At 41.0% G+C, this 26,370-nt stretch overlaps 1 protein-coding gene across 1 annotated transcript in view; it reads right to left on the minus strand.

The window, feature by feature from the left end:
• The window catches only part of COPG1 (COPI coat complex subunit gamma 1), a 1,279,491-nt gene that overhangs the window by 138,649 nt on the left and 1,114,472 nt on the right, over positions 1-26,370 (minus strand). Inside the window, exon 21 of the mRNA XM_044078421.1 lies at positions 20,192-20,289. Coding sequence (XP_043934356.1) covers positions 20,192-20,289 — 98 coding nt within the window. The remainder of the gene's footprint in view (positions 1-20,191; positions 20,290-26,370) is intronic.

Below are 26,370 nucleotides of genomic sequence, written 5' to 3' on the forward strand. Positions count from 1 at the left end.
GTATGGACAGAGGAACTTTGTTTCACTAGTTTCTTCTTGGTTGCTGCCGCTATGACCACGGCATCAACCAGTACTCCTATAGTCCAGAAAGAGCTGTCCTTTGGTGGTGCCAGGATCCTATCTGGTCTTTTGGGAGGCTGGTTCAATGGTGTCTGGTTCCTTCCACGCCTGCTCAGAGACCAAATCAATGAGCTGATTGGCTGGTGGATTCACCCAGGAGGTAGATGGGCCAGCACCAAAAGTCTCAAGGAATACAGACTCCTCTTGAGAGGGGTTCTTTAGAGACCAAACACCCCTTTGCTTCAGGAGTGCCAGAATGTCTCCAAATGAGATGCCTTCAGGTGGTGATCTTGGGGACCCTTTGCCCTCACTGAAGTCAGTATCTTCTGTAGTAGACTCTTGAGGAGAGTAAGTGCCTCCTTTTGCACTTTTTCTTCCTGGGAACTTCTTCAGTGGGGTGTTCCGGGGAGGTATCAGAAGAAATCATTACACCTGGTTAGGTATCCTGGAGACTAACTTGGGTTGGCTTGTCTTTGTGGCAAGAATGGTTGAGGCTCAAAACAAAGAAGGTGGAGAATTTCGAGCTCTAGGGATAGAGAATGTAATCTCTACTACTTCGAACTTGGAGTGCCTTTGAGAGAAGGAAACTGACTGATTTGAAAGAACATGCTTACAGGTCGAAGGCTCCCTCCTCTCTGTAGGTAAAGCACTCGAGGAGAGAGTTGGAACAGGGCTATCTCATGCTTAGGCTTCGAGAGGAAGAGATGGCTCTGACAACTGCAGAGTCAACTCCAACTTCTCTAACCCGGTGCTGAAGCTACAGCTCTGAGACACATCTGGTTCCAAGGTGCACTTAGAGATGCTACTGAAGTTGAAGATAGCAGTATCTTTGGATCTGATGAGAACGACTCAGGAATTTTCAGATCAGACAGCACCGAAACTATAGGTCAGATGGGAGAAACAGCAAGCAAGGTTGGTTTTTACTAATAAGGGCCTCCGGGCTGGATGGGGTCGGAGCCCCATTTGTATCTGCACTGACAGAAACTTCATCATTTTGTCCACATCAGCTTCAGTCAAGCTTTTGGAATAATGGGTTGAGGGCACTATGGATGAAGGTCTAGACTGACGGCCTTCCAAAAAGGGAGAGGGCAACCAGGACGTAATTGGATCTGGAGCCAAAAGTAGCGACCTGATCAGAGGAGACTTGCCTTTCCTAACCTTTGTATCAGAGGAGCTAGGATCCGCAGTTTTAGGTATTTTCTTAAGAGGTTCTGAACTTGGAGTCTAGGAAGTGAATGACACCAGGGAACGTTTCCTGGTGGCTTTTTTCTTTAAAATGGTGGGGGTTTGAGCCCCAGAAGATGTGGTAGAAAGAGTAGACTTAGAAGGCAGCAAAAGCCTCTGAGTATCGACTTAATTTGCTTGTCAATTAGAGTCCTAGGGTTAAAACCCTTACAGATATTGTAATTGTCATCAAAATGTGAAGGGCCTAGACAATAGCATGCGCATCAGATAAGGGAATTTTGTGGCCACAGGCCATACATTTCTTGAAACCCAAGGGTTTCTCCGCCATACTTGCATACAACAGTAAAGAAAGGTATACATTTTTTTTTTTTTTTTTTTAAGTAAAGGGAAAAAGGGGGAAGAATATTTTAGGAGGAAAATACTAACAATGGTAAAAAGAGATGTACTAAAAAGTACAGAAAAGGAACTACCAACAATGGTAAAGTATAAAGTACATAAGTACGGAAATCAGGGAGAAAGCATATTGGATGTTTGACATAGTACATATGAAAAAACAGTCTATAGAAATAACTCACAATACCAAAAACGCTACTAGCTTGACAGCAGAAGCAGTGACAACATCTGTACTCAAGGCAGAAAATGAGATGTAGGGCATTATGAGAAGTGAGGAGCTTGACAGCTTTCCGTGAATCCCGAGCTAGTAAAAGCATCCGAGTCGGATCTGAGGTTCAGATCCAAACCCAAGAGTTGAATGAATAAAAATTGATATCAGACTAACTATTTCAGATCATGTGCCAATAACAACTACAATAAAAGCACAAGGTAATGATATAAAAATAAGACACTGGCACTTTCCCACCCATCTGTTGAAAAAAAAGAGGAATTTAGGGAATGGGTAGTGGAAATTATTCAGGAGCGGTCAGAGAAAATAGAAATGTCTTATAAAAATATGGCTAGGGAGTTGGATAAAATTGAAGAGGAGTTCAAAAATAGGGTGGAAATAAAAGAAAATGACATATAGTTAATAAGTAACAAAAATTGATTAGAGGGACTGACAAATTTTGAAGCATTACAAAATAGGGGGACTCTCACAGAAGAGGGGCAACTGCAGAACGCTAAGCAGAAAATAAGGGATTACCACAATAATATGCATGAGTTTAGAAAGCTTGCTGTTAAGCAATTGTTTTTTGATAATAACTTCAGAGCACAAAAACGTTTAGCACAACGACAGAAAGTAGAAAGGGCCGTTGACAAGCTTAGGGAGCCTATAACAATAAAGATAAAAACAGATCCTGTACAAGTATTAGAAATATTTTGGAAATTCTATGAAAGTCTGCATAAATCAGAGAAATATGGAAATCAAGAAAAAGTACAAATGGAAATGTTTATGGAAGATTAAATATACCAAGGTTAAAGGAAGACGAGGCTTGATTACAAACAGTTAGGACTGGGGGAGATGAGAGAAAAATCGTGCTGTATAACCAATTTACAGGAAAGTCCCCAGGAATAGATGGTATTCCTGTAGAAGTTTGGAAGCTAGGAAAGAAAAACTGATAAAGATCTGGAAGGTTTTGCTTAACAGTATTTTAAGAGAAGTACCAACATCCAGGAAGAAAGTGGAGATAGCTGTAATACCTAAAGAGGGTAAAAATCCATCAGATACAGCTTCATACAGGCCCATTTCAATACTAAACCATGATTATAAAGTATTCATGTCTATAGATTCTAAGTGCCAAAATTGATAGATATGGATCAGTGTGGTTGCGTGGAGAGTAAGCAAACATTTGACAACATTAACAGAACACTGATGATCCAAAGGGAAGTAGAATGTAAGAAAATGCCACTGTTGCTGGTGGGTCTAGATACGGAGGAAGCATTTGACAGGGCATGCTGGGACTTTATGAGCAGGGCAATGGAAGCATGTGCATTCCCTAATAAAATTATGAGGCTGATTAGGAGGTTATATGAGGGATCTGAGGCAAAAATTAAAGTGGGTGGATTCCTCTCAGATAATTTCTGCTTGAGCAGAGGAACAAGCCATGGGTGTGATATTTCCCTTGTTATCTGCATTATATATAGAACCATTGACAAAGAAAATAAGAGACTCAGAAATTTAAGGATATAATTAGTATAGTAGTCAAGAAAAAGCTGACCAAGGATGATGATATTTTACACCTGATAAAACTAGAAAAGGACATTACAGTGTTGTGGAACATTTTGAGACAGTTTCAAATCTTTTAAGGATACAAAATTAATTAAGCTAAAACAAAGGCAATAGTGGTAAATTATGTACCCACACAAATTGGTTGAGCAATATCCATATTTATGGGGATATCATAAGATGAAGTATTTAGCAGTATGGATTACAAATTATTCCAGTGTGACTGCTACGGATAATGTGGGAAGAGATAAAGCAAAAATGAGAAAACGTAAGCTCTGTTATATGACTAGTAAGATGCAAACAGTCGAAATGTTTTTAGGTTCCTTAATCTCATACATTGGGGTCAGGCATATTTTTGTCAACCATAGGAGAAGTTGTGGATAGCAATTAAAAAGCTGAAGGATTTTATCTGGGAGGGAAAGATGGCAAGAGTCAAGTGGGATAAGTTGATGCCTCTAACAGAACAAGGCGAAATTGGATTACTCGATTTGAACGGGTATTTCAGAGCTACACAGTTAAGGCTCCTATACATAGCACAAGCAGAAACATATAATTCAAAGTGTAACGTGCTGATGATGAAAAGGGGGGGGGGCTCAACAAACAAGGAGAGACTGGGATTTTGGATGCAGACCTTTAATGAGAACAACAATAAGCATACAGAATGTTATATTCATAAAGTAGCAGAAAGTATTCTAAGAACTAAGCTAACACAGGAGTGGAGAAAGGAGTTTCTGCCGATAGGGATGACTGCAATTAGGGTACAGACAATAGGCAAGAGGAGGCTGGAATTTATTGGATAAAACTGGCAAAGGAACCAAGGTATTGGGAGCAAATAATTAGAGAGGGAAATTTAATAGAATGGGAAGGTGCCAAGAATTAATTTGGACTGCAGGTTAGAGACTGCCTTCCCATGTCATAGGCAAAGAGAAAGAAATGAGGGTTGTAAATGAAAGACCATCACTGGCAGAGTTTTTAGCAAAATCTAGAACAGAAGCTGTTGTTAAAAAGGAATAGCTGTTAAAAAAATAATTAGTAAAACATATAAATATGGTATAACAATAAGAATCACTCAGAGGAGGTTAGAAAGGATTGGGAAGAGAGACTGGATAAGCAATTCACAAAGAAACAATGGGGGGGTGTATATGTATGTCTCCCAAATATGCAACAAAATCTAAAGGATTTAGGATTTTTGCTTGGAAATGTTTACATAGATATTTTTATACCCAAAGTACACTCCAGAGAATTTTTCTTCAGGTAGACAGCAAATGCTGGAGGTGTGATGGGGAAGAAAGAAGTAATTCAGAACATATTTTCTTGGAGTGTATTGAGTTGGCAGACAGACAACTCCATCAGGGACACTGGGTGAGGAAACTGATGTAACCAGGGAAATTATTTTCTGAGTTATGATACAGAATAAAAATTGCCCAGACAGAGTAAAGCTTTGCTGAGTCTAATTATTGTGGCTGCCAAAAAAGCAATTACTAGAAAACGGAAATTAAAGTCTAAACCAGCTATACTACAAGTAGTGAGTATAGTAACAGAGATAAAACTGGAACTGGGATCTTTAGAAAAGGGTGGGAGCAAATTACATACGAAAAAAATGGGAGTTGTGGGAACGATACATACAGGGGAGGAATGAGGTTTAAAAGAAGGCAGGATTTGAAGAATCCATGTAATGTTTGACTGACAATGATTGGGTCACAAGTGATGTACATTGTTTGCTACTAAAATTATGTCAATATGGTTTGTGATGTAAAATACAACTAAGATTATGTCAATAAGGTTTGTTTTTAATTATGTAAATGTATGACTGTCTATGTCACAGGTGATAATTTAATACAATTTTTTTTACCCAAACATCTTTAGTAAATTTACACATATGACAAAGGCAATCATTTACATAAATGAAAAACATACAAAATATCACTTTAGTTGCAGTTTATATCACAGACACCAATGAAACAAATGTAGTTGTAAATATTATACATAAAGTACAGTTGTGTACCTACCATAAATGTAGATGTTCAAGTGTATTCACTGTTGCAGTCATTACACTAGGGTTATCCTGCTGGCAGGCTACCCGCAGTCAGCCAGAATTCCAAAGTCTAGGTCTGGCGTCGGTTGCTGTCGCCTCTTCCCTGACGTCAGTGCGCCAGGGGTATAAAAGATGCAGTCGACGCCATTTTCTTCAGTTTTTCTTGCCCCAGATGTCAGGTGCCCCCAAACTGGTAGACTGAAAATTATGCCAATAAGTATGCATGCACAAAAATAAGCATTTCCTTCATTTACAAATACACCACATAGGCTGTATAGGATAGAGAAGTACAGATAAGTCCCAGCAAAGACAAAAGGGGGATGGTGGGTGGGTAACCTGGACTGCAACAGTGAATACACTCAAACATCTACATTTATGGTAGGTACACAACTGTACTATGTTCATCGTGTTTCACTGTTGCAGTCTTTACACTTGGGTTGAATCCCAAAGCTGAGGTAGGGTGGCTGGTTCTAAATAGGATTAGGAGAGGCTATAAGGCCCTGCAGGACTGCAGTGGCAAAGCCTGCTCTGGATTTAGAATAGAGAGGTAAGTGGTAGTGCTTGGTAAAAGTGTGCACTGAACTCCAAGTTGCAGCCTCTAAAATGTCTTTGGTTGGTACTCCTCTGAGGAAGGCTGCTGAAGTAGCTGCTGCTCTGGCAGAGTGAGGCCTAATGCCCTTAGGCACTGATTTGCCATGTAGTGAATAGCAGAGACGAATGCAGTGGCCTATCCATTTTGAAATATCTGCTTTGAGATAGCCTTTCCTTGTGATCCTGCAGCATATGCTACTAAAGAGTTGCTCAGTCTTTCTGAAAGCTTTAGTTCTGTCCAAGTAGAAGCATAGCTGTCTGTGTATGTCCAAAGAATGCAAGAGTCTCTCAGCCTTATTCTGTGGGTTTGGATAAAAGGTAGGCAAATGAATGGTTTGGTTAAGGGCCACACTGGACATTACCTTAGGCATAAATGTCGGGTTCGTCCTCAGAGAAACCCTGTCTGGATGGAAAATGATAAAAGTTTCCACAGCCATGAGGGCCTGTAACTCTGAGACTCGTCTTGCAGAGGTTATTGCTAGGAGCAGAGCTGTTTGCCAAGATAAGAACTTTATTTCAGCTGTATTGGCTGGCTCAAAAGGTGGCAGTGTGAGTTTTTCCAAAACATAATTGAGGTCCCATGCAGGTATTGGTGCTCTCCTTGGAGGTCTTATGTTTTTTGCCCCTCTGAGGTACTGTCTTAGCAGCGGATGAGAAAAAATTGGTGGTTCCGTATTGTAATGAGCTGAAATGGCAGAGGCACAGATTTTGATTGATGAAAAGGATAGGCCTTTGTCCAGCATCTCAGTTAGATATTGTAAAATCTGAGGAATATTTGGAACAACCATGTCAATTCCTTGTGCATGGTTCCAAGCACAGAATCTTTTCCATTTTTCAGAATAAGATTTCCTGGTACTGGGCCTCCTGGCCTACAAAATAACATCCATCACTGCTTTAGAGAGAGGTGTGTTCTGAATGGCTACATTATCCGCCATGCTGCCAGATTTAGGGTTGTGAGCTGGCTGTGCAGGATTTGATTGTTTTGTTGGGTTAGTAAATGAGGAATTAGAGGCAATGTCCAGGCTGGGCCTTGAGATAAGCTCTTTAGGATTGGGTACCAGAGCTGGCGGGGCCAGTCTGGTGCAATCAGAATCATTTTTGGCTTCTCTTGTCTGACCTTTAGGAGTACCTTGAGGAGGAGAGGCAGAGGAGGAAAGGCATATACTGTTAGGGTTTTTCAGCTGAATGATAGCGCATCCACTTTCCATGCTTGCTTGTGATACGTCCTTGTGCAGAATTTCTGTAGTTGGCAGTTGTGAGGGGAGGCGAATAGATCTATGTCTGGGCATCCCCATTTCTTTATTATCACGCTGAAGACTTGTGGATGATCCAGTTTCCACTTGTGGGGATCCGTGAGGTTTCTGCTTAGTTCGTCTGCCAGAGTATTTTTCTTTCCGGGCAGGAATTGTGCTTGCAGGTGTACTTGATAAGTCAATGCTGTGTCCCACAAGGTCATGGCTTGTCTGCAGAGGGAGTAGGAATGAGTGCCTCCCTGTTTGTTTATGTACCACATGACTGTAGTATTGTCAGTCCTTATCAGTAATTGTCCTGGATGGAGTAAATCCTTGAAAGCTGTCAGGGCATTCTGAACTGACAGCATTTCTTTTTGATTGATATGAAGGTGACTTTGGCATGTGGGCCATGTGCCCTGAATACATTTTCCTGCCATATGGGCCCCCCAGGCATAATCCAAAGCATCTGTTGTTATTGACTGCCTGGCTGTGGGTAGGGTGAATGGCTGTCCCTTGTGGTGACAGGCCTGTGCCCACCATCAAAACTCCTGTTGCAGGCAAGGAATGAGGGTAATTAATGTTTCCAGGCTGTAACAATATTGATTCCAAACACTTTTTAGATACCATTGTAGTTTCCTCATATGCAGTCTGGCATATGGAATTAGCAGAATGCAGGATGCCATGAAGCCCAAAGCCTGCAGAATTTTTCTTGCAGATAACTGGGTCTTTGTTGCCAACATCTTGAAGTAAGAAGTCAGTTGCCTTTGTTTGTCTGGCATGACATAAGCCATCCGGGCAGTTGTATTTAAGCTTGCACCCAGGAATATTATCTCTTGAGAGGGTACGAGTTTTGATTTATTTTCCAACTGTAACGGTTAAGGAAAGAAGTGACTTGTTCAACTTGCAAATAGCAAAAGGTGTTCACGGCTAGTATGCACCAATAAATTCAATGATGAAATTAACACTCAAAGGCAGCAATAGCGTAATAAACTTTACTCAATAAACGCTTTCGTCAAAGACTTCTTCAGAATACATTCTAAAATCACCGGCACTGTTTAAATAGTGTCAATATTAATTAACATTCAATCATTCAATTAATACAAGTGATTTGTTAATATAATGCTACTTAAAAAATTCCATTTCTACATTCTTATCAATAGATAACTTGTTGTTTTTTAAAAAACATTTGATGTTAATGGAATCATTTAAGCCCGGAGGCTTATCTGATTTTAACCTTATTTGCCATAAGGTCTCCCTCTGTTCGACATAATTTTTAAAATCACCCCCCCTCAAATCTGAATGACAAACTTCTATCACTGAAAATAAATTTTTTTTAAAATTATGGCAAACTAGGGAGTGTTTAAATAAGGCATTAGTCTCATCCCTACATTTAATGCTGTAAAGGTGTTCACGAATTCTTGTCTTCAAACATCTCGTTGTCATGCCTACATAGAATGAGGTACAACTACTACAAAAACTAATGTATATGACACCCTTGGTATTACAATTAACATACTGAGGTACTTCAAAAGTTCTATCCATGGTTTCTATTACCATACATGGTCCTTGTAAAATAAATCTACACATATTACATTGAAGGCAGGGGAACATACCTCTCGTTTTAATATTATTGAGTTGTAAAGTTTTGTTATTATTTTCTAAAGCTTTTTTGATGTTGTAAGTGTTTCTTAAAACAAAATAAGGTTGCCCCCCCACTATTTTACTGATGTCAGAATTCCCTTGTAAAATTCTCCAATTTTTTCTCAGTACTTGTTTAATATTGGTACTGTCAATGGTCATGTCTAAGGAACAGACAACTTTATTGTGTGCTGGATTATTTGTTGAACCTAAACCTGAAAAAGTGTCCTTGTAGCTACTAGGAAATTCAAAGAGTTCTGGATGTTAATAAGGGTAGCAATAAGCAGATCTTGAGTGTTGGACGAATCCGAACCTAGTGTCGGATGAATGGTGAGATTTAGAAGCTGTTCGTCACCTTCCTCAGCCATGATAAATCAAAGCAAAAACCAAGTAAACCAAGTAAATTCCACGAAAATAAGAACCAACTGTAACGGTTAAGGAAAGAAGTGACTTGTTCAACTTGCAAATAGCAAAAGGTGTTCACGGCTAGTATGCACCAATAAATTCAATGATGAAATTAACACTCAAAGGCAGCAATAGCGTAATAAACTTTACTCAATAAACGCTTTCGTCAAAGACTTCTTCAGAATACATTCTAAAATCACCGGCACTGTTTAAATAGTGTCAATATTAATTAACATTCAATCATTCAATTAATACAAGTGATTGTAAAGAATATACCAAAGGGACAATTTATAAGAGCTAGTCGAATGACTACAAAGGACACCGATTTATATGAGGAAATGGAATTCATTACAAACATGTTTATAAACAGGGGATATAATATTTTACTGTTGGAAGATACAAAAAAAGAAGTGTTAGAAAAACGAAACACTCATTATCAAGCTATACTGAACAACAAGGACACTTTTTCAGGTTTAGGTTCAACAAATAATCCAGCACACAATAAAGTTGTCTGTTCCTTAGACATGACCATTGACAGTACCAATATTAAACAAGTACTGAGAAAAAATTGGAGAATTTTACAAGGGAATTCTGACATCAGTAAAATAGTGGGGGGGGCAACCTTATTTTGTTTTAAGAAACACTTACAACATCAAAAAAGCTTTAGAAAATAATAACAAAACTTTACAACTCAATAATATTAAAACGAAAGGTATGTTCCCCTGCCTTCAATGTAATATGTGTAGATTTATTTTACAAGGACCATGTATAGTAATAGAAACCATGGATAGAACTTTTGAAGTACCTCAGTATGTTAATTGTAATACCAAGGGTGTCATATACATTAGTTTTTGTAGTAGTTGTACCTCATTCTATGTAGGCATGACAACTAGATGTTTGAAGACAAGAATTCGTGAACACCTTTACAGCATTAAATGTAGGGATGAGACTAATGCCTTATTTAAACACTCCCTAGTTTGCCATAATTTTAAAAAATTTTTATTTTCAGTGATAGAAGTTTGTCATTCAGATTTGAGGGGGGGTGATTTTAAAAATTATGTCGAACAGAGGGAGACCTTATGGCAAATAAGGTTAAAATCAGATAAGCCTCCGGGCTTAAATGATTCCATTAACATCAAATGTTTTTTAAAAAACAACAAGTTATCTATTGATAAGAATGTAGAAATGGAATTTTTTAAGTAGCATTATATGAACAAATCACTTGTATTAATTGAATGATTGAATGTTAATTAATATTGACACTATTTAAACAGTGTCGGTGATTTTAGAATGTATTCTGAAGAAGTCTTTGACGAAAGCGTTTATTGAGTAAAGTTTATTACGCTATTGCTGCCTTTGAGTGTTAATTTCATCATTGAATTTATTGGTGCATACTAGCCATGAACACCTTTTGCTATTTGCAAGTTGAACAAGTCACTTCTTTCCTTAACCGTTACAGTTGGTTCTTATTTTCGTGGAATTTACTTGGTTTACTTGGTTTTTGATTTATTTTCGTTTACTGTGTACCCTAGGCAAATAAGTAATCTTTTTACAAACGTCAGATGCCTTAGTAGAATGTCCTTGTTCTCTGCTTGAATAAGGCAGTCGTCCAAGTAAGGATATATTTAAGCATATTGTGAAAACTCTGGGCGCATTAGATAAGCCAAAGGGCACTGCAGAGAATTGGTAGTGCATTGAGCCAGCTAAAAATCTGAGGTATCTTCTGCAAGATTGTCTGATTGGAATATGCAGGTATGCCTCTTTTAGGTCCAAAGTTACAAGCCAAGCCTTCTTGCCCAGCATGGGCAGAAGCTGCTGCAGAGTCAACATTTTGAATTTTGGAATGTCCGGGAATGTATTTAGAGTAGACAGGTCCAGTATTGGTCTCCAGGCTTTGTCTTTTCTGGGTACCAATAAAAGTCTTGAGTAAAATCCTTGTCCCTGCTCTTGTTGTGGTACTTGCTGAATGGCCCTCATGTCCATGAGGGATGAAACTTGTTTTTGTGCCTCTGCCCATTGATTGTGTGGCAGGTTTGGCATACCTTTTGGCTTTGGCAGGGTGTGAAAGTGGAACCTGTAGCCCTGGGACACTATATTCAAGACCCATTTGTCCTGGGTGATCATGTGCCAATTTTGAAAAAAAAGTGCTAGTTTTGCCCCTAAGGGGGCTGCCAAAAGATAAGTGCTTGGAGCTGGCAGAGGAAAGTCATTAAGATTGTTTCCTGTATGGCTGTGTTTTGTCTTCTCCGCTTTTGGAGGTAGAAGTGCCCCACTGTTTAGGCCTGTATGGGCCATGGGGCTGGGATCTGCTTCTGGAGCGTCTGTATCTGCCTCTGTGGTCTGTCTGACACTGGAAAGGACCATTCTTTGTAGGCCAGTTCCTGCTAAACCTGGGTGGCTGTACCTGTAAGAAATCCTTTACTGTTTGCATAGATTTCGCTTTGTCCTCCATTTTCTTCAACACCTCCTCTGCTTTAACACCAAATAAAGTATCATGCTGTAATGGAGCATCTAATAACTTTGCTTTAACATGATCAGGCAAATTATGTTTCTTTAACCAAGCATGCCTCCTAATAACAGAACCCGTAACTGCAGCCCTGCAAGAGGCCTCCAGAGAATCAAAACCACATTGCAATGTATGCTTTCCCACTTGTTCAGTTGCATGCAATAAATCCTGCATTTCCTTATTTTCTGCACAATCAGAGTTTGATAACATTTTCTGTTTTAGCATTGACAGTAAGTATTGCTAATATTTAAGCATATGAAATTGACAATTTAAAGCCCTCACAGCCAAAGTAGCAGAAGTGTAATCCTTTTTTCCCCATCTGTCTAGTGCCCTTGAATCTCTATCAGAGGGGATAGTTTTTTTTGCAGAAGCAGCCTTAACCCCTTTGGGACCCTGAGAAATAGTTTCTGGGTCAGCAGCAGGGTTTTTATAAAGAAATTTATGTGAATCTGGAACCCTGTAGTATCTGTCTGGTTCAACAGGGGCAGGAGGTAAAGAGTCAGGAGAAAGTCCGGACTCGGAAAATACATCATCTACAATGTCTAACACAGGAGGAATTGCCAAAGGCCTGTGCTGAGGTAGTAAAAGGAAATCTCCAAGTCTTTTATTAGATTCTGAGTAGTCCTGGGTCTCCCAGTGGAAGTGCTCCCTCATGGTATGCAGGGTTTCCCCAAAAGAATAATCCTCAGGCGGTGAGGCTGAAGGGATAGATTCTTCAGCATCAGAATCCTCATAAGGAGGAAGAGAGTATTCCTGTTCAGTAGAGGAGTCAGAGAAAATGGAAACCTGATCAGAAGATTAATATTCTGTATCTTGCCTAGTCCTCTTGTCAGGAGGGTGATGGGAACCCCTGATCAAGGTAATTAGGTCTTCGGCCATTTTGAGCATCTGCTTTTTAGGCATGGTAGTCTGTCCAGGAGAATGCTGTACTGGTTTCTTTGTCTTTAGAACTGCTTTACTCTTTGCTTTGGAAGCTGTAGTAGGCTTTACATATAACTGTGTAGGTCTGAAAACACCCTCAGAAGCCGATGCCTGCTCAGCGGCTCCGGACCCATCTGAGGGAATAGTTTCCGAGTGTCCAATACCTTGAGTATCCAGAGGCCTAGCTGGCTCCACGTGGGAGTTGTCAGTGGCCTGTGGCTCTGAGGTAGCGGGCGCCAGGGGCTGCAAAAGTGCCACACTGAGAACCGGCGAACTGGCGACTGGCTTAGCGGAAGCCCCGTCGCCGGCTTTGACCTCGGATGCCTGTCCTTTTCTTTTTCCTTGCGCTTTTTAAAAACTCCGGTCGTCGGCTGTTCCGATGGCATTATATAATTGAATCTTCGGCCAAAGTAATGAAAGGCAAAATCAAACAGACACTTAATAGTGCGTTGGTTAAATCTGGCACAAAACTGACAGCTAGCAACGTTATGATCAGGGCCTAGACAAGGAATACAGTAATAATGAAAATCCTTATGAGGTATTTGCTTCCCACAAGAAATACAATGGTTAACTTTTTCTGACCGGTCTGGAGCAAGAAAAAAGTTTTCCCAACGGGGTACTTAACTTTATTGAAGACTTCGGATCTGAAATTCGATTTCAAAAATCTCAGGAGTCGGCCGACCGACACTTGCGAACTGCTTTTGCTTCGGGCACCGCACGGCAAGAAAGACTGAAGAAAATGGTGTCAGCTGCATCTTTTATACCCCTGGTGCACTGATGTCAGGGAAGAGGCAACAGCAACCGACGCCGGATCTAGACTTTGGAATTCTGGCCGACTGCGGGTAGCCTGCCAGCAGGATAACCCAAGTGTAATGACTGTAACAGTGAAACACGGTGAACATCTTATAAACCATCAACTCATTGTCAGTTAAGCTCATTCAAATCCTGCCTCTTAAACCCCATTCCTGCTCTGCATATATTTTTCCTACAATTTCCATTTTTTGCTATGTAGTTTGCTCCTTCCCTTTTCTAAAGATCCCAATTCCAGTTGTTTTATCTCTGTTGCTATATTCACTACTTCTAGTAAAGTTGGTCTGGACTTTGATTTCCATTTTCTAGTAACTGCTTCTTTGGCAACCAACATAATTAGACTCCACAAGGCTTTACTATGTCGAGGCAATTCCGATTCTGTAGCATAACTCAAAAAAAATTATCTCCCCTGTCAGTCCAATCTGCTCACCTAGCATCTCTGACAGAACGGTCCACAGGGAATCCCAAAAGTCTGCCAGCTCATCACACCTCCAAAAAGTATGTTCCCAGCTACCTCTTTCTTGCCCATCACACCTCCAACATTTGCTATCCACCTGAGGAAAAATTCTTTGGAGTCCACTTGGAGTATAAAAATACCTATGTAAACACTTCCAGGCAAAAATCCTAAATCTTCTAGACTTTGTTGCATATTTGGGAGATACACATATATCCCCCCCATTGTCTCTTTGTAAATTGCTTATCCAATCTCTCTTCCCAATCCTTTCTAACCTCCTCTGATTGGTTCTTATAGTTATGCAATATTTTATATGCTTTACTAATTATTCCTTTTTTAACTGCGGTTTCTATTCTAGATTCTATTAAAAACTCTACCAGTAATTTAATAAAAATGTTTCTTGATTAAAAAAAAATGTCTAACAAAGTAGCCAACACAGGAGGTAATACAGAAGGTTTAGGCATGTCAACTTGAAGCAACTTATAATACCTCTTCTGTATAAAAGACACCTGAGAAGAATCACACTTGAAGAATTCCATCATCCTGGATATTGTGTCCCCAAAAGATATCTCCTCCAAAGGAGACTAAGGACTAATGGATTCATTTTCATCAGCATCATATGCCAAGGAAGAAAGCATCTGAGAAGAATAAGTCAAAGACCCCTCATCAGACTCTGAATCTTAATACGAGGAATCAGGTTCCCTAGGCCTTTTAGAAGGAGTAGAAGTCCAAGGTGGAGTAGGGCACAGAAACCCCTTGGGGAGGCTTCAGGGCCATTAAGGCATTAAACAGGCCATGAGTAAAATCCTGCCATTCCATTTGAGGGCCCTCAGGACGAAGAGAAGAATGTCTGATGATCTGCTTTTTTTGGTAGTGATGTCAGCCCTGACAAACACTGGAGCTCTGCGAAAGGAAGGATCCATACTGGCATCTGAAAGGGTTGCAGCAGAGGAATCCTATGCGGATACCAAACAACCTACAGAGCTATCACCTGCTTCTAGAGAGACGTCTGGTGGAGGCTGGACAGCAAAAGATTCTAGTTGAGATTTCTTGGCCTTCTTCTTGCTTAACGGCAGTACCTCTGGGTTAACTAGTTCCTCCATTCTACTCTGGGCCAAGTGTTTAAGCCACTGATTCTCGACATAAATGGCCAGGGAAGACAACTGGTTCCTAAGAGACTTACGCAGAAATAGCTTACAAATGCTACACGAAGCATGGTCGTGGGAAGCAACCAAACAAAAAAGACACTGTTCATGACAATCCTTATGGAATCTGCCTCCCACACTGACAATTTCCTGTCTTGGATGACATGAACTCGAGGTAACCAAAAGAAAACAAGACCAACAACAGGAAAGAAAAGACCCCATCAGAGCACTTGTCTGATGGCCAGTTATCAGCACAGCAAAGGGTGTTCAGATCGATGATCAATGATTGATGTAGGCATTCGGACTGGCGGCAAAGACGGTCTTGGTACTACATCTGTATGTTACCTTTATACCCTACGTCCTTGTAGGGAAGCATAAATGTGATGTACAGCTCATACAAAATCTTAAGGCTTTAGTACCCTGGCCGTACATTGGGTTGTCCTAGGCACGAGATCTCCAAGGTGAAGAATACTGCACCAGTGATACAGAAGGACATCAACAGACATTTGAAAAGGAGATCACTGCTGATGCTTTATTCTAAGGATTTGCCACAAATGACACGCCCAAACTTCCAAAATTACCTTTGCAGCTTTCTTTGCACATCCCAAGACGAGTGATCTCTCCTTGACCAATGTCAGATCAGCATGCAGCAAAAGAAAAGATGATGCTTGCATCACATCTTAAATTATTTTTGGAAGAAACGCACTCAAGAGTATACCATCACAGCAAGTAAGATCAGAGCCCCTTTGACCTGTAATGTCCACAGATCTGATGTGCTTAATAAAAGGTGTTTAACTGGGTAATAAACCATAACAGACATGCAAAATGAATTCTAGGATTAATATAAAAATGAAAAGGCAACAAGACAAGGAGGCAAATGGAAGGGTCCAACATCCCCATCCAAGAATGGAGGTTAGCTACCTAAATGAAGGCTGGTGAGCGGGAATTTGCACTGTTGTTGTGATCTCCTACTTAATATCTTCTATTACACTGTTACTCTTGGAGATAATGGCTGCAGTTGCATTCTTTACTCCAGGGAGAAAACAGCTGTAAGAGAAATATTCACAGGTAGGGGGTCAAAGTATGCCTTACTAAACATGGTACTAAATCCTGCACTGTTTCTAGACTATATGTCTAACTTGTACTGAAAAAGTGTGAAGAGAGGTTCATCTAAGTATTTCATGAATGCCCTGAGCTGCTGTGTTTTTACAAGCTGCAGTCATACTCATCACCTCTATACCCTGACAACTGCCTCTTAATTCTTTGGTGTAAGATTAATAAAAAAAAAAAAAGATGCACTAAGGCAACCATTTAGAAAACGTCTGTTTAGAAAGACAAAGAGTTGGTTGCCTTGCCTGACCTTTTTAATTTTAGCAATGCAATATCAAACCTGTTGGTGGACATCCAGAAGGTAAAAAATAATTTCCCTTTGTTATGAGGGTAAGGAAAGAGGGATGGCAGCTGGATCGTGTTTTGGTCATCTTACCATGACCCACGGGACTGGAGATTTGCAAGACATATGCTTAGTTGTCTCTTTTGAGATCTGACTTGGATACTCTTTATGGAGGAGGAAGAAAGCCTGAGACAGAGGGCTGGACAAACTTGGGGTTAGCTCTCCACCTGGTCACTACATACTTTCAACAATGAACGAATCCACTCATCGAACAAAAAACAAACAAGCCGCACTTTTCTGGAGCTTAATTACTTTGTAGTTAAACACATTTGGTATCTCGGCATTTCGCCTTCAAGGATAAATTGCATACAGATAAGTCTCCATTTATATACCATTTCCCCCTGCTGATTGGTTGAAAAATTACATATACCATTGCCCCCTGTTGATTGGCTGAAAAATCTTGTGAAGGCTTTCCAAACAAGAAGTCAATATTGATAAGTATTCAAGCAGTTTTCCCCTTAACTTCTGGTGATCCTCTGGTAATCTCTGCACCCTGACTCGGGCATATATGCTCTTCCTTAAGGTCTGCTGGTAATGCTTGCATCCTAAGTCAGGTGTGGTGCCTAATAATGACCCCATGACAGCCATTCTGGAAGCTGTATCTAAAGCACTGCAGCCACACAATACACTTTTCTACCTCCTGGGTTAGCTGAGCAAGTTTCATGACTTGCAACTTCAGGGACTCATGGATTTCTCTGTAGAAGTTGTCTGCCTGTTTTCTGACTTCTCCCTAACACCCAATCACATGTATCTGAAATTAACAGCTCTAACAGGGTTGGGAGGGTGGCCTAATGGTTAAGGTGTTTGCCTTACAAACACAAGGTGCAGGGTTTGAATCTCACAAGGGGTAATTGGCTATGCTTAAAATGGCTCGCAAGGGCAGTTAGCCTAGTACTGACCTATGAACCTATGAACCTATAAATGCTAAGGTGGCCAAAGTACAGACTATTATCCATATCTATCCAGGACTCTACCGTGAGTTGCTAGGGAGTGTTGGGTCCTGGTACCAGCTTGGTACCTTCACTGCAGCTACAGTGACAACTGCAGTGTCTGCCACCAGATTTTTGAGAAGGTATCAGTACATTTGCTTTACTTTTGTCTGGTTTCTTACAAGTAGGAGGTTGAGAATCTAGTTCTAAAAACATTGCTAAGAAGGCATCCTTAAGCACTTCAAACATTTGTGAAATCACTGTGGTTTTGGCTCCTTTATGCCCAAGTGATCCAGTTATCTTTTCCATATTTAACAATGTAAAGTGCTCTCTCTTAGAGTTTCACCAAATAACCTTCAGGTGGACAGCTATATGAAAATGATCCTCCTTGAGTCATGTCTACTAAGCATTCTTTCTTTTCTTCCTCTGATAAAGAATCTAAACCTGCAACCACAGCAGAATCCCTCTTGTGCTTAATTTTGTTCTAAAGGTACATGTATCGCAAGCTGCCGCAGAGCTGGTTGTCACAGCAGAAGAAAAAAGATACTGAAAACTGGAACTGACAGCCTATTTCTTCTCTTCACCCTCTAATGAGGAATCCAAACCCATGGCCTAAGCAGAATTCCTCTCATGCTTAATCTGTTCCGAAGGTGCAGGCAATCCACTGCAGAAAAAAAAACTCTTCTACTAGTCTTTCAAAGTCCTGAAAATGGACTGACAGACTGATTCTAGGGAAACTGCTGTGATGCACGATGCAGACCAGTTCAGGTGCAGGAGCTAGTATGGGGTAGAAAAATCTATTAAGTTTTGCCTGTCAATTTTTCTCCACTCCAATAACCTACCCCATCTCTGTTCTGGCAGTCCTGAAGATGAGAGACTAGCATCCTTTCTATGGGACAACACTATAGTCTGCAGTCAGAGGTTTCCCATTCAGACGCATGGGGCAACTGATGCACCAAACCTATGGTACTCTACCTGGGATGACATACTCAAAGTTGCTTAGAAATCTGCCGCCAAAGGGGCTGGGGCACAGATTGGGATAAATATCAGTTGGGGCTGGGGCACAGATTGGGATAAATATCAGTTGGGGCTGGATAACCATCTTACTAAGGGAAGTATTGCAGACCTATGTCTCTTGTCAGGGTTGTCTCTTCTCTCCTACACTCTTTTTTGATGGTCCTTGCACATTTGACCTTCTTGTTATAGAGCTCCTTTTTGCCAGCAGTCTGACATTTTCGAGGGTAGGCCCTTCCTGTAAAACACTGCATGCCTTCATCATACCTTCCAATTTTTTTAATCAAACCAACTCCAGCCTAAGTGAGGTCTCCCCACTTCTTTGGGATTTTCATGCAAAAACTGGAAAAATCTGGCAATCTTCCAAAAAGTGTAACTCTATTAGACAAAAAAGACATTGAGTGATAGCTTTTACATAGGATATAGCCACCTGCACTCACAAAGGCTCTACAGGCTTCCATAAAACATACCCTGGGAGACGGATATTGATTTCCAGCAACATTTTCACTAGCAAGGTTAAGCACTGCATAAATGGCACAGAAGTACAAAGATATTTTCTCCAATGGGGCACTTACATTTTGGAGAGCCTTAACAAATACACCTCTAGGACTAATGGCCAAAATGAGTGACCACAAACTTTTCTCACCTAACAGTGCACACTCCCATGGCAAAAAAGAAATGCAGATGGAAGGGCTAAAGTCCTCTAATCTGCCACACAGGCTTGAATACTCAACTGGGGAGGAGCTCAGCCTGCATCTGCACAGTGCTGGGAGTAAGTTATTTGAGTGGATTCTCATATGTCAAGAATTCTACTGCAGCACTGATCCAAATGAAAAACTTTAAAACTTTCATATTTTTAGGTAGAAATGAGATAATGTGAAACATGATGCCAGTATTTTTACCAAGTCTATCAATATGCAAAAAGATAAACTAGGACTTGGAAAATTTTACTACATTAAAATAACTTTAACCTGGGGCCATTTCTATGACCTGTCTGGCTGTTAGTGTAGCATAACAGATCTGAAGAAGGAGGTCTCCAGGCAGAGACTTATGAGTAGTGGTTTAGTAGCCTGGGAAAGTTTCACATACTGAGTTACCCAACATCTGATGGCATTACTCTTGCAGTTAATGAAAATGGACCTCATCATACCAGACACGTTTTTTTTAATGCAATTACATTTTTCTCCTCACATTGTGCAATAAACTCCTTATTAAAACAGCTCTGCAAAGCATGCCACAGCTGCATCTATAAGAATTAAATAACATCTTATTGTTTATAAAATTATACTAGTGTCACCAACTGTAAGTTTGCAAAACATACTGCACATTAAATCTTGTGTGGTATCTTTCTGAAAAAAATGACTGTTTTGTTGTCCATTTCTGTGATGATAGAAGTGCTGTGTTTTCATTTTTGTGACCATAGCTAAGCTTCAAAATAGATAAACCTGTGTATGTGTACACCTCAATAAACAAGAATAGGGACGATAGGATTGAAGCAACCTGTGTGTTGTACTGTCACATTACTGTGCTGCTGATACATATGTTATGTGAAAGATTTACGTCATACTCAAGAATGTATATTGTGCTCAAATACAATTTGATTAGGCTATCCGTAAATTATAATTAAAATTAATAAAGCTACATTTACTCACCACATACTCATCTTCATATCCATCTTCATCAGTTTCTCCAGTGTTTGGGTCACAGTCCTTAACTAGGAATTTCATTGTGCAACTGAATGTGCCAGCAACTAGAAATAAAGCAGAGAAACACAGTATTAGGAGTTGTAAGTCAATGTTTTAATTTCATGTTACAGTCAAAATGAAACGTGCCTCATAGAAAGAAAATTAAATCACCACCCAAGTGAAGAAAATGTTGTGAAAAGCATATTGGGTATTACCTGGTAAAATATTTTATGCAAATGCTAATAGTTATGGTGCCTGTTTGACACTAACAGTTTACAAAGTACATTTGCAGCACTAACCTGTTTTGTTAAGGTAACAAGTACAACATGTATAATAAGCAGTGTTTGTGGATCAAAGAGGAAAATGACTGCAGTAAAACAAACAGCCACCCTCAACTTCCCAAAATGAAAACTTTTAAGATTAGTAGGTGAAAGATTTAAGCAAGTATATAAGATATACTTAGGTTATAGAAACCAGCATATGAAAAGTAAAAAGCCAAAACCTATAACCACAACCAAATCATATATACATGCTGAGGACACTCATTACAAGACTGCAGCCCCACAGTAAAATTGAATATATTCAAGGCTACAGAAAAAAGGTGAAGAGCATCCAAAATGCAACGGAGCACTGAACTGAAAAAAAAGACTGGTGTGTTAAGGTACACGTGTGTGGGCAATATACCATAACAGTACATGTTCTAGCATTCCCAGAGCTCACAGCTGCTGTATGAAGTATTATTCCTGAGAATTAGCCAAAGTTCACCCTTCTATTCTGATTTTCAGAGCTTTCACAGGCATCTCTAGCGATATGAGCTGCTGTCCCAAAATGGTGATCAGGCACACAGCTAAAATGAACAGCCTGTGCCATATCAGAGGGTTTTTTGGCAAAAATTAACTGTCAGTATGGCCTGGTTGAGGGTACCCAGTATAGTGCTCATTTGTCTGTATAGCCCTTGAGGGCCTATGCCTGGAAGATGGTGCTTTCTTGCCACAAGAGTCCCTTGCTAGGCCATAAAAGCTCAATGAAGGAGGCCTAACACTATTATGCCCAGTAGTGACTAATGTTCCTTGTCCTTCAAAAATAGTTTAATACACATGTACCATTTGCAACCCTTATCCAGATCGTAAGGCATAAAGGAAAAAGTGAAAACCATTTGGGTCATGAGGAAGTCAGCCTATACTACACTAATGATCTCCGTTGCTCTACCTACTGTTTAGACAAGTATCTCAGAAAAATGTACTGTGGACATTTTAGGGACCACTAATGGAGTATAAACTCACACCCGTGGGAATAGTACTAAAGCAGTCAGAAAGGCCTATGGAAAGGAATATGCTAGTGCATTCCCGGCAGCACGCCAATGGCACACCCATGTTGCTACACTGCATACCCTGGTTTGTAGCACCTGGAAAATGTGCAGAAAGACATGCAAGTGGTGTTCTCAAATATGTCCTGGATTGACACATATTTGAAGAAAGTTCCTGTAGTCATTGTTGCCCTGGCTGACTAAGTCTTCAATGAAGTTCACAAGGAATGTCACTATCATCACAGCGAGACACAGCTAGACAGCCACTTGGACGAGATCTGCTTGGAAACGAGTCCAACTTCCTTTTCAGGTTTGAAAATTGCAAAACATTAATCAGCTTGCTTGATCTCTAGTTTCTGCAGTGTAATACCTCAGCTGTCTATGAACATCAAATGCAATTTCCTTTTCCTCTAATCTGTAGGTTGGGACAGAAGACGGGAATTTGAAACGTTTGGCTGTGTTCTAGCTCTTGACAACCTTACGCCTGAAAGAAGGGTTGGTTCTGAGACTCATCTTGCCCTTATGGAAGAAAGTATAGTGTTACTTCTACATAAGGGCATGCAGTTCATATATTGCTCTGGATTATGATATTTATTTATTTGCAATTTGTTCATTGGGTAGGTAAGCTGGTCTAGTCACCCTTTTAAAACATGACCTGGGCTCACTGTAAAGCAATGAAAAGAAGAGAACATACCTAAAAAATAAAAGCAACGGTATACAACACCAGTTTGGATGGCACACTGGTGCAGTGGTAGGGTTCTTGCCTCACAGCAAGAGGTTTTCCGGTTTGATTCTTGGCTGGGGAGCCTTCTGTGCGAAGTCTGCATGTCCTCCCTGCATTAGTGTGGGTTTCCTCCGGGTGCTCTGGTTTCCTCCCACATCAAAAAGACATGCATCTGGAGTGTTTCTCCCCGGGCCTCCACTGAAAATTGGCTTCATTCCAAGTTGGACCTTCCCGGTAAACACACTGTCTTTGTTGGTATAAGACATGAGCAAAGTTACCAGTGTGTATTACTCAGCATCCTGAAAACATTTACATATACATTCTTGTTGAAAGCACTCTTTCAATTTGTCTATGAACACCCCCTTGATAGCCTTCAAGTAGAAGGATTTCTAAGACAAATAATTAAGGATAACTGAGGAGCTATGTTCAAAAGGAGCAGTGATTAGCACCAGTTTCTGGGGTGGGGTGGTTCAACTGAAACACCCAATTCAGAAACTGCTTAAGCAAAACTGGGAGGACAAAGGAAGGGCCAAAGGGTGACTAATAGCTGAAAGGAGTACCTTAAGAGATATTGGATTATTGGATAGATCCCCTGGAAAAAAAAGTCTACATTCAGAAGGACCTTAGGCTTCCTGAAGTCTGTGAAGATTACCCCCCCCCCCTTTGGGAGCAAACAATACAAATCTCCTCTACTTAGATAAGCAGGACTTAAACGAGGCTAGGAAACTTAGCACTAGTAAGATGTGCAGCACTTCTGGGAACAGGTTCTTAAATGCTATGAGGCAAACAGAATCCAAACTGCCAGCCACAGGCTCTTCACACCGAGGTGTACCACATGCTATAAGGATACTTTGTTCTGGAAGTGGCACAGAACCCTTCCTCCTTCAAATAAACCAGCTGGGAGAACCACAGATGTCTTGGCTAACCAGGAGGACCTTGGCCCTGTCCACTCTGACCTTCTGTAGCACTACGGGCCACCAGAACTATCAGGAGAAGACATTCAGAAGCCTACTTTCTGGCAAAAGCCCATGTCTTAAGTCTTCGCCAACATTGGAAGACACCATTTCTAAGTCAAAATACTTGCTTTAATTTTGGGTTGCTGAGTGTGCTCCTGCTTAATTTGTCTGACACTGTATTCTGGAACAATAAGAAGATGCCTGGAGACAGCCCCAGTTTGGAAGCCATTTTCTTTGTCATCACTGCCAGTCTACACATCTTGTGAGTGCCCTCTTATTTGCTTGCATACTACATTACTACAGTGCTGCTTAATGCAATTCTTAGGATACTTTGTGGCAGTAATGACCACGTGCTCTTAAATAAAGGATCAAGACCATTAGCTCTTTTTTGACTGACATGTTTTTGAAGCACAGACTTGTTCCAAATTTCTTGGACCTTGAGCTACTGTCTTCTGAACCATCTTTCCATCTCTATATGGTAGTACGCATCCTGAAGATCTAGCGAGCACATCCAATTGTCTTTTCCCAGAAAGGTAAGAATAGACTGTAAAGTGACCATTCAAAACTTGCTCTTTTTGATCGACTTGTTTAGGTTGCTGAGATCCAGAATGAGTCTCCGGTCTCCTGTTTTCTTTGGTAGTAAAAAGAATCTTGAGTAAGTTCCAAATCCTTGCTGGTCTGAGGGGACTTCTTGGATGACTCTTGCTTAGCAAGTTTTTAATTGTTTGATTGCTTTTTTGTTTCGGGGAAGGGAATAGGCAAAGGGGATGAAATAACCTCTGGACATTATTTGCTGCACCCATTTGTCATTTGAAGTCTCTTGCCAGGCCCATGGATGCAAAAACAGCTGACCCCCGACTGCCTCCAGAGGTGTACAATCGGGCCTCTGTTCAGGAGTGCTGAAAGGGCTTGCCAAAGAAGGTGGCTCTAGAGCCCTGGTTTTGCAGCCCTCCCTTGTTGTGAGGGTGACGTCTTCCATTATTCTTCCCTCCTCTCCCTCTGGGGAAACTTTCACCATGTGTGTCCTGGAAAGACCTTTGAGATTTTCGGAACCACATCTTTCTGCTATCCTTTTGACCGTTGGGATAGGGTCTGGTCAGAGGAGAAAAACGAACTCCTATTGGCAGATGTCTTGCCTTCTTGTTCACACCTGGCAAGCTTTTCTTTTGCATTTGGCCTAAAAACAGATGAGACATCAAAGGGGGCGTTGAAAGGGTCCATGAAATTGCAAAGTCACATCCAGGCCTGCCTCCGAATAGAGATAACTGAACCTGTGGCTCTACTCACTCCACCTGCTGCATACAAAATCAGTCTCATGAAGGAATAAACAATGGAATTTAGGGTGGTAAACTGAGAGACTACTTTGTCTGTAACCTGCTCAGCTATAGATCCTTGTAGAGTATATATCAACTCCTTTATCAGAACCCTCTGTAGTCTTGCAAAGTGGGTAAAGTAATTCAATGAGTACAGAGTAAAGCCTGCTGAAGACAAGACGCGCTACCGATATCGATCCATTATCTTAGAATCCTTATTAGAAGGGCGGACAGTGGAACTGGTCTCAGAAAGTTCTTTTTTGGTGGCCGTCGCCATGACCATGGCTTCCATCGCTGCTCCTTTTGAAAGAAAATTCTTGTCAGATGGTGGTGTGATGTATTTATCTGGCCTCCTAGGAATAGGATCTATGGTATCTGGGGTCTCCCAAGCCTTCTGAGAGATTAAGTCAATAAGATAATCGGAAGGAGGGGTTACCCAGGAGGTGGAAGGGCAGGACTTGAAAGCCTTCAGGTCTACCGATTCCTCCACTGAAGTGTAGCTGGACTGCCAGTAACCTCTCTGTTTAAGCATTTCCAAGATGTCTCCAAATGAGGCATCTTCAGGAGATGACCGCGGGGACCCTTCGGCTTCCTCAAGATCAGTATCTGAGGTGACGGACTCCTTCACGGAGTCTAGATGTTTCCTCTTACAAGTCCTCTTTTGAGGGACTCCCTCAGTGGGATGATCTAGGGAAGTTTCGGAAGAGGGGGAATTCCCTGAGGAATATCCCGAGGGTTGGGGCCCTGCTGTCCCTGTGGATGGGGTAAAATAGAGGACGATGGTACTGGCAGGGAAAGGGGAGGAAGATCCTGAGAGGGCAGAGTCTGAGACTGAGAAGCAGTCAAAGCACTCCTCATAGCTTCAAAGGCTCCCTGCCCCTGATAGACAAAAAAGTAGTCATCACCAGAGGTCCCAGAAGACAAGAAATCTGAGGTAGAGGTAGGAGCCGAGCTCATCCGAGCCGATGCTCCGAGTGACAGGGTCCTATCCTTAGAAAAAGTATCTGAGAGCTACAGCTTCTAGAGTCCTCCAGCTCTGACAAAGCAGAGGAACTCCGAGCAGATGGCAGTGAAGGTCCCTGATCAGACACAGACACAAATTGGACATCAGAATCTTCCAGCTCCGAACTCAAAAGCTGGATTGGAGGAGGAAGACAAGCTACCAGGGCGGACATGAATGGCTCCAAAGCCATAGGGCTCAGACTCAATAACAACTTGGCCAGTACTGGTGTCTTGCGTAACCTCTGTACAACCCTATTCACATCATCGTCAGAGAGGATTCTAGTAGATCGGGTAGATAGGGTTGGAGAGACCTGGATCTTGTCAAAATAGGGAAAGGTAGTCTGAAAGAAACAGGTTCAATGAAGGAGTCAATTCAGTGCCAGTGTTGGAGCAGAGGTTGTTGGAGCGGAGACTACTAAACACTCAGATGAACCTTTGGATCTGACACTCTTCTGCTCCAAAGTACTTAATGGAGCAGAGTTTTTTGCCTTTTTCTGAGCCGGCTCCAGTAAAATCTTCAGAGCAGACTGAGGAATCTTTCTCGGTCTATCAGAAGTTGTTGAAGACACAGACAAAAATTTAGCAGACTTATGGCCCAAAACGGCTTCAGAAAAAAGGGTTTTCAATAAACCCTTTAACAACTTTATTCTTTCTTTCTAACAAAGCATGCTGAATAAAGCCATGGCAAATACTGCAAGATTCTTGCAGGTGTAAGGGGCCCAGACAATATACATACACAGTGTAAGTATCACTCGAAGGCATTTTTACCACACTCCTCACACTTCTTAAACCCTAAGGGTTTGTCAGGTTTCTGAGACATTTTAATAAACAACAAAATGCAGGAT

Source organism: Protopterus annectens, chromosome 7.part0, assembly GCF_019279795.1.
Source record: "Protopterus annectens isolate FY-2018-M chromosome 7.part0, PAN1.0, whole genome shotgun sequence".
Lineage (NCBI taxonomy): Eukaryota > Metazoa > Chordata > Ceratodontiformes > Protopteridae > Protopterus > Protopterus annectens.